The following is a 9,545-nucleotide window of genomic DNA, read 5'->3' as shown; positions in this document are numbered from 1 at the left end:
AAGTTATAAAAAATATGTAAATAATAAAAAAATAGAATAACAAAAATGATTATAAGGTATGTATACGTATATTTCCAGTTTATGTGTATCCAGGTATGATACTACCCAATTTGAAAACTTTTATTCCGTATTTGTGCCTTTTGTGTTTATTATACTATCTAAATCTAAATATAATTCGACCGCGAAATGGCACCATGCTCTCGTCAACACATATGGACAGGTGACCGGCGAAATGGCCGGCACGGCGCAATAGAATAAATTAACTTGTTGGCGCCGCGACGGACACATGTGGCCGGCACATCATAAAAACCAATATTTACGTAGAAAAATCATCAAAATGAAAAAAAAAACATTATATTCTTTCATAACCTATCAAATAATACCTTAAAAACAAATAATCATTTTTTAACTATTTTATGTAAAACTAGTTGGCGATCAATGTGTTAAGACTATATAGGCATATTAAAAAAAAATCTATTTTCGCTTCGAAATGGAGAGTAAATGTACATCTACAGAAAATCTATCTTATTTGGTATGCCATTTGTTACATTAAAATCAACTTATATTAGATTCTCTTTTTAGCTAACCTCACGAGATTTTATCAAACATCTAGATATAGTAACCGTTAACAAAATCTTATTAGTTGGGAAATCACCAAGTATTTACCTAATAATTTTTATATCGTATATTATTATCATCATACATACTTGATAAGTTATATTTAAAAAAAAAAAACGATAATAATACTTCATCCAAATAGTCTTCGAAATCTTCTTCACTCCATCCGCCAATTGAAGCTGTGACTGTGTCGTGTGCTGCCGAAATTTGATGGGTACAATATAATACATTGTATTTGATGATCTCGTGGATTGCACCATCGAAATACCGAGCTTAATAAAGTCGTATAGAAATACGAAAGGGCGCATAGCGTGAAGCCAGCTTAACTCATTTCGTCTTTAAACACTGCTATATTTATGAAGTTTATTATACCATAATAATTTATTATATTATTATAATTACGAACCAGCCATGTATTTGACTAATAAATTAACATACTTGTATTGGCAAAAGTTCGTTGCTTATAGAGTGAAATTATTTAGAAGTACTTTTTTAGTACCTTTACCAAAAGTCACATTAAAATACTAGTATTAGTGAACGTCGAAATAGTCATGATTAATGGGCACCAGAAACGATTTGCCACCTTACAGAAGAGAATATTGAAATTTAAAAAAATATTGGTCGTAAATTACTATATTTTACATAATGAAAAATATTAAATAGTTGTTATTTTTTTTTGGAACAAGTTTTACTGCAGATGCGAGATACCGCATACATAACTCATATATAAACAAATATCCTTTATTACCTTTTTGCTTAGTATACGATATATTATACGATACCAACAAAATTATTATTTCGTTTTGGTCTTTAATAATATTGCAAATAATTATCCCTTAAGCTTTTTTGGTTCATCATCCTCAATTTGAACTAGTTAAATCTAGTTTCTGACCTAATTGAGGGTAATATACGAACAAAACCAACAGTCCGTAATAAATTATTGGCGAGCTTTACTTTTTTGTTAGTAGAATTATTCATAATATGGTGAAAAACAATGATTCGTTTTGTATAACTTATTTATCTAAATTCCTAATCAAAATCGATTAAATAACATTAATTCTATTAAAGTTAATAATTGGACTAAATTATAAATAATCGATAATTTAAAAAAAAACGTATTTTTAAAAGCAAGAAAAAAATCAATATGTTCGTTTCATGATTGAACATAGGGATTGCAATACCGGTATTTCAAAACCGGTATTCAATTTTTTATCAATACCAAAATACTGGTTTCAAAAATGCAATATACCGGTATTTAAGGTATTGAGAAAGCATATATTATGTTTATGATTTTCGAAAATGAATTTAATGTTATTTTTCATTACTTACTACTATATTGTATACTAAATTTAATGTATGCTGCCAAAATGAAAATATATTGACTAAAACTTACAACAGTTCAATAAAATTAAAACAAAATTCCTCAAATAAATTTATAGAATTAAGATATTTCAAAAAAGACAACATTCGTGGCAAATATTTCCAATTATTCTATAACTATTCATCGAACGTTGATAGTACGTCCAAGAAATGTTGAATTTGAGAAGGATTTTCCTGTACTCGAACTTAATGTATTTGTAAAAATTAGCAGTTCTAAAACATATGATCAACACAATATATCCGTAAAGGTCAACATAATAAATATAGGTAGGTTGCTATAAAATAATGTTTTAAATAGATTTTAATACCTAGTTATATTTATTGATAGGTACGTACATCGTTTTTTTTTTAATATGTTTTGACGAATACCGGTATTCAACGAGAAATACCGAAATTGATATATTCCTTCGGTATTGCAATCCCTAATTGAACATGTAGAAACCCACACTCTGATAATAAGATATCTCAAGAGATTTGTCATCATGAGGATTAGTAATTAGGTTTTTGATTAATGTACAATTATTAATGGGTGTGAAAGGATGACGAGAATGTAATACTTACACAAACCCTCAGTCAAGTTCATATAGGCTGACTAGTGATTGATCTAGAAATCGCTGAAAGAATATTCAATAAACAAATCAGTTCACAATAATTTCGTGTCGAAATGGATGGACATCCTGATTTATTGGTAGGCATAGATAATAGGTCATTTTCCACGTTGAGAAATATTATTAATAACGAATAATAATCTTTTAATTGTTTATTTAAATCAGTATTGTGTACATATATATAACATTTAATTTATTATAATTATTATTTATCATTAATTTAAACACAACTTTCTTGTTGATGGTTCAGCATAAGGGGGGTGCGGATGGTCACCACTTCTCTGACCGGCCGTATGGGGATCGTGGCGTCCATGCCGTTGCCATAGTCCAAGCTGCCGTACGTGGGGGCGATGTTCATCTTCAAATTTTGAGAATCGTCGTAATATACAGCTTGATCGCCGTATTGATGCGACTCCAACTAAAATGAAAAAATAATAACGTATTGAGAAGCGATCGACGTTTATTTTATACAAATGTCGTACTTTTAACATATAATTAAAAGTGGCCAATGAATAATGATCAAATTAAACCAAAATTCAACCATACCTATCTGATATTTTAATGTAGGGATATATTAAAAATATTTTATAATTAGTCATCGTTAGGTAGATACTTATTGATTAAGTACGAACTAACTTATTATTTTTTTTAGATTATCTTTAAACATGAATTACGACAACTCACGTGCAGTGACCATAATAATATACTATATTATAATATAGAAACTTGGAATAAAAATTATGGACATATTAGGTTTTTTACTCTGTGGTGAATGAATCCTTTTTTATCTTTCTTGAGTATTCAGTTAATAATTTTCGCGCCTTAGTAATATTTGAGATATGATTTAAGATTTTTAAATTATAATAATATTATTAAAATAAAAATATAATGGGGTGGCATAAGTGGTGTGAAAAAAAATATTAAAGACAATGGGCTCAAAATCAAAGTCTGTTCTATATAAAAAAGGTCGCATTGTGACCGTACTCAATAAATTATTGGTACATTGTCATTTTTTACCCTAAACATATTATAATTCGCTTTTTTAGTGCAGATTGTATTGATCGGTTTTTGCGAGTAATATTTCTTAGCTATTCGCTTCAATCAGTCAGATTAAATACACGGCTTTTAAGATTTGAACCTGCTTAACGCCAAGAGTAGTCACTATGCCATTACCCCACAATAGGTAAAAAAATATATAATATGCTATATTTATTGAGTGATTTTTATAAATGGTACAAAATAACGCACTGGAACGAAATAAATAATAGTTTATTATACAAATCAAATCCATTATACGCAATATACAAATGTTAAGAACACAATGAATAAAATATTCTTACACTATTTGCTGAGTAATGGTGCGGTTCGAAAGTCTGAGGAATGGAAGCCATCGACGGAGTCAGCTGAGGAAGTCGCCACTCGCCTTCCGAGTTCAGATGCTTGCTGGCAGGTCCACTCACTTGGTAATCGGAATCTGGAGAAACAGTTTCACGAATAAATCAACCATTTTCTGGAGGAACAGTATAGATTAATTTTTGTCGTAATATCTTTTAGTAAAAGTAGGTACGTAAGTTATCAAGAAATTTTCAGTTATTAAAATCAATATAATTTACTAGACAAGTAAAAACAACTAAATTCACAATGTCGTTAAATGATTTGTAAGTGTTTTTTACCTATTTCAATTCACTAAACAAATAATTGAATTTTTATGGTAAGCAGCATACTATTAGTATATTTATTATGTATTTCATTAAGTTTTATTTATATGTAATTGCGTTCAATATGAATAATAAAAAGTTGCTTAATATTGTATCCTTTGTGAGGTAAATATTTCCAAATTACGTAGTTTTACCCGAATATCACAAATGTATCGTAAGTATAACTTGTTAAGTGCAATAAGTTTTACCCATAATACGACGAAATTGAATGAAATATAACACATGTTTTATAAACTAAGCAGTGGAAATGTACTTTTCAAACTTCACTCATATAGAATCTGTATGTATGATAATGTGAACCTAGTGTAAAATATTAATGTTAATTAAAAATATATTTTTACACATCACTTACTATTAAAACGTTCAATAATGTATTATTCAATTTAAAAAATGTTATAAGCATAGTTGAGTTAGTTGTGAAGAGATTGCGTTACCTTTATTAAATCTAATAACATCAGGGTTTTTATCTCCGTAAAGACTCTCAGTTTCTGGTGCTATTGGTGGTAGTATGGCTCTCTTGTCTATTAACGATGGCTGAAGTGGCTCAGGTGAGGATTGCGACTTCTTTCGGATTTTTAAAATGATTATTGTTGCACACACTAGTATCAAAATTGTCATAGCTATCCCAATCAATATTCCGACGAATGGCTTTATTTCCAACGACGCCACTTGACCTGCAGAAAGAATTGGATTGGTATATTTCTTTAAGCGATCTTCTACTGAATCGCTTACATACTGAAAAAATAAATTTATAAAAGGCTAAACGTCACGTGTAATAATTGATCGCGGACTGAAATAAATGTATACTTTAATTCCAGATTTTTTTTACATTTTTTAAATGCTTTAAATTGTTGTATTGTTTTAAATGGTAAAATCCATATAATAAAATGTTATTTATAGGGAAGAATGTGGTGAATACATTTTTATTGTTTTATGATGCCATGGGTATGAAAACAATAAAATGTATATAAGAAATATGTAATTTACCCATTGATACGTATATTTAAATTTAAAATAAATTAGAATGTCACTTTAAGGTGGATCATAATATGAGCCTCCATAGAATAAAAATGTAATCATACTTTTTTTTTTTTTACAAAAAAATGGTTGTTAATTATTTGATCAATATATAAGAATGTTCTAGGATCAAATAGGTACATATGGAAAAGACAAAATGTGCAATTATTGATCTAATGGAGAGCATTAATATTTATCAATTATTGTCAGTTTTGACATAGACATTAACACCACTACTCCACTGCCGGTGGCTCTGTGTACGATAATGTATTTAAAAATTCTTTCTACGTATCTAAATAAAATGATAATAAAATAAAATTATTCTCAAAAACAAATTAATTAAAAATGAAATATTTATTATAATATTATTTATTTCTCTTCAAAAATACCTACTTCCTTTGTCAAACAAAAATTTCAATATCAATGTACATAATATTGTAATATCGGAAAACTAAAGTGGCCCATTCTATAAAAATATATGGAAAATGTACATAGGATATTATAATTCTATAAAAGACTCACCTGTTTGTTTTTCAGCCCTTTTCAGAGTAAATCCCTCCAAATTTGCGGCCTCGCTGCGACCTCTTGTGTTGGCCGCATAAATCGAAATGAACAAGCTTTTTCCTTCGCTCAACCCTGACACTAAAAAGTGTGATACCGGGGATGTAACGTTAGCCTGCAGCACCCCTGTTTGTTGATCGTATACTTCCAGAATAAAATTCTGTGCTTGACCTCCGTCAAATCCTGAAAAATAATGTTTATGGCACATACATAACAAAATAATAACACAATATCGATGTATTTGGTTAGGTAATTAATAATAAATATTACGCAATGATGATTAGTTAAAAAAAAGTAGCAATAGGCTCGCATAGCAATACTTTCAAATATTAAATTCGGTAAGCGTCAGACTAGACAAGCACCGTAATTAACCACAAAAACGAGGACAATAATTGAGGCAACCCGCGGTAAATTGCAGTGTGTGTGTGCCTACCCTAAGATGTTCATATTTTTAATGAACGTAAAATCGATTAAGACAATGTCCTTGACAACTAAAAATTCAATGTATACACAATTACAATTAATATAATATGGTAAGTACATGTGTGAGAAATATATTTTAATTACAACGTATAAAATAATGGATTACAAATAATGATGGGAATATAATTGGAAGTTTTATGGTGATAACGCGGATATTAGTTTTTTTATTGGAATTTTAAGTTATTAAAAAAACGATATTACGATGAGTAACATATCGTCTATTATAGGTAGCATTTTATATGTAATTTTAATAATGTATAACTAACTGTTAAAATATAGTTTTTAATTATTATAATGTATATTTTAATTCAAACAATTTGTATTCAATAAACAACAGACACGATTTAAAAATGTTGCATTCTGTATGTAATATAGGTTAAATATTGTTGAAGAGTTTGGCCTGATTATTATTACCTCAACAGCTGAATTGGTAAAGCACAATGCTCTGAATGCTATAACCGTGGGTTTAAGTACCGATCGGTGCAATTATTCCTTACATAATTATGCTTTTTAGGTGTTCAAAATTTTGTCAATTTATTTCAATTATTTTAAAGTACTTATATTATTAAGTTTTTTAATATTTTATGGTGTAAGTAGATACCGTATTTTATATCATCATCATTATTATTATATGGAATTTAAATTAATAACGCATTCTATTTTTTAAAAAAAAACATGAAAACGTTGAGTAGATATGTAAATATTTGATAATGGAAATAAAATATACATGGAAGCAAGTGAGCCAATAAAAATACAAATAGTAAATATATTATATGAATCAAAAAGATTTTTTATATTCATAAATGTCAAAGAAAATGAGATGGTTTCAGAAAAAAGTAATATAAGAAAACGTTGACACACAATGTTTGGAAATGCGACTCATTCTAAAAATAAAATTCACATTACAGGTATTTTGTTTTAGGTCTTGTATGAAAGAACATTTTTAACATGTTTCATTTGTATTTATTAAAAAAATAATAATGAAAGGAGATATACTTAATATTTTTTTTACAGATAACAATGCATTAAAATATAGTCTACGCTGATGCAAATTAATCAACAAGAAGCGATAAAAACCCCCGGTTGTTTTAAATAATATTGTTGAAACATAAATCAAAAACGTCATGTAAATTTGCAAAGCCACCAACGAACTTATAATCAGTGGATAATACCTGGTTTGAGAATATATCGCACTGATATATATTTTTATTTTCACACCGCAAAAATATATAATAATAGAAAAATACAAATTATGATATATTATTACATACTTACAACATTTCAGCAAAGTAGTAGACCCCAGTAATATATCATAATAATTATTGTATACATATTATATAGATAGGTACAATTGTTTTTTTTTATTTAGTGAATGTTTCTGGGGTTGAGAGGTAAGATAATTTTCTCAGACAAAAAAAAAGAATATCAATATTTTCAAATACAAAACGTTTATTTGAATGTTAATATTTAGTATTAGTATAGTTTATTAGGGATGACGCACACTCTAGTGCACGCCAACCAAGGTCTAGGCAAGTTTCTCCTGGGATGCTCTCAGCATAATTTTGAAGAGCGTCTTTTATTATTAGCTCCTACCTAACGGGTCTGGAGACATGCCAGGTGGTAGAGGTAAAAGCAAGTATAGTTTATTAAAATGATTTTAAATTAGATAATACTTTTTCGTCTATTGTTTTATAAAAGTCATCTTACCTCTCAGGGTTAAATTTGTTTATTGTGTTCGCGCAACAGTGACAGTATGTAAAATAGTATAGTATTATGTAGGTTAGGTTAGATTTAAAGTATATATCGCGAAAATGATTATGTTACAACTTACCTGTATTGAATCTCACTGACAGATCAAGTAATGAAAACTTTTGACATATAACTCACAGCACGATTTAATTTTTAATATAGTAAAGATAATATGACTGTAAGCCATATAACTAGATAATAATGAAATATTAAAAACAAATAAAACTGCTCGCAAGTTCTTGGTAGAAAACTACAAAGTAGTTGCGTAAGTTACGTTCGGCTTAATTAGAGGAAGCTAAACCTTTAGGAAAAGTTTCAGACGATGTGCACTACTAGGGTAGTTTTACTAGAATATTATGTTGAAATTATAAAATATCTAAAAATCTGTTTGTCAACTTTGAAAGAAAATATCAAACTACTTTTTAAAGAATAGTTAAACGAACGCATATTTTAAAAATATTTTTATTAGTTTTCGAATTAAAAAAATGTTATTATTTCTTTTCAATGTTTTTTCACAAAATCATATTTATATGTTTCGATAAATAAAAACACTTAAGAATATAAATTATTGGTAAAATGTAATAAATTTCAGAGTATAGAATTACACTCCTTAAAACTTCGTTTAAAAAAGAACATAATAATAATTTATGTAGGTACGTTTGAACGTATTGATTTTTTTATTGGCCCTTTACTTTGTTTAACAATCTTTTACTCTGATGATATAAATATTAAGGGTCATTTATTTTTCACTGCACTACAAATTTCGTAGCTAGTATTGAGCTCAAAAATAAGTCATCGTATTTGGAAAAATACTATCGCAAACTTAACCATTATGGAGATTGCTGTGACGCATTTATTTTGTCGAGTTATGAATTCAATATAGACAATATTGTATACGATAATGTGATGCCAGGGTCTACTATTGCAAATAATGTGACTGAAATATTCATTACCTACAAGGCAGTCCACATCAAGAGAGTCAGTTGTCTGATTAAGGAGGGTGCAATTGTATGGTGGATCAGGTTTTCCACCAGCTATTATATGGAACACACAAGGCTCTGTCTGGCGTCCAGCCATATTTGACGCCCAACAGAGAATAGTCCCATAATCCATTTCTGATGATGGAGTATAGTTTAACATTGATGAATACTGGCCGTCGCTCTCTTCAAGTTGGGGCTAAAATTTAAGTAAATTCACAACATGAATACAGTGATATCTAACCACATTTGGAAAGTTGTTGTCTGCAGAATAAAACTGATGGGCCCACAAGCCCAACGAAGGTCAAAATGGAGATTTTATGGAATTTTTAAAGCATTAGTCTGAACATTCCTTAAACGTTGTAAATAACCTATTTATATTATTTTGAAGCCTTATTATCCTTTATATTTATTTTAAACATTTGATGACTGCA

At 28.6% G+C, this 9,545-nt stretch overlaps 1 protein-coding gene across 1 annotated transcript in view; it reads right to left on the bottom strand.

Moving 5' to 3' along the window:
* Positions 1–2,826: 2,826 nt before the first annotated feature.
* LOC147079671 (contactin-3-like) overlaps positions 2,827–9,545 on the bottom strand; it is a 25,111-nt gene continuing 18,392 nt past the window's right edge. Inside the window, exons 11-15 of the mRNA XM_085945448.1 lie at positions 9,088–9,310; positions 5,864–6,085; positions 4,759–4,998; positions 3,947–4,080; positions 2,827–2,964 (exon numbers count right to left, since the gene is read on the bottom strand). Of these exons, the coding sequence (XP_085801574.1) occupies positions 2,827–2,964; positions 3,947–4,080; positions 4,759–4,998; positions 5,864–6,085; positions 9,088–9,310 (957 nt within the window). The remainder of the gene's footprint in view (positions 2,965–3,946; positions 4,081–4,758; positions 4,999–5,863; positions 6,086–9,087; positions 9,311–9,545) is intronic.

This window comes from Rhyacophila brunnea, unplaced genomic scaffold (genome assembly GCF_057557595.1).
Source record: "Rhyacophila brunnea isolate RB1 unplaced genomic scaffold, BYU_Rbru_1.0 scaffold_1, whole genome shotgun sequence".
Taxonomy (NCBI): domain Eukaryota; kingdom Metazoa; phylum Arthropoda; class Insecta; order Trichoptera; family Rhyacophilidae; genus Rhyacophila; species Rhyacophila brunnea.
This window is presented reverse-complemented; position numbering and strand designations above follow the sequence as displayed.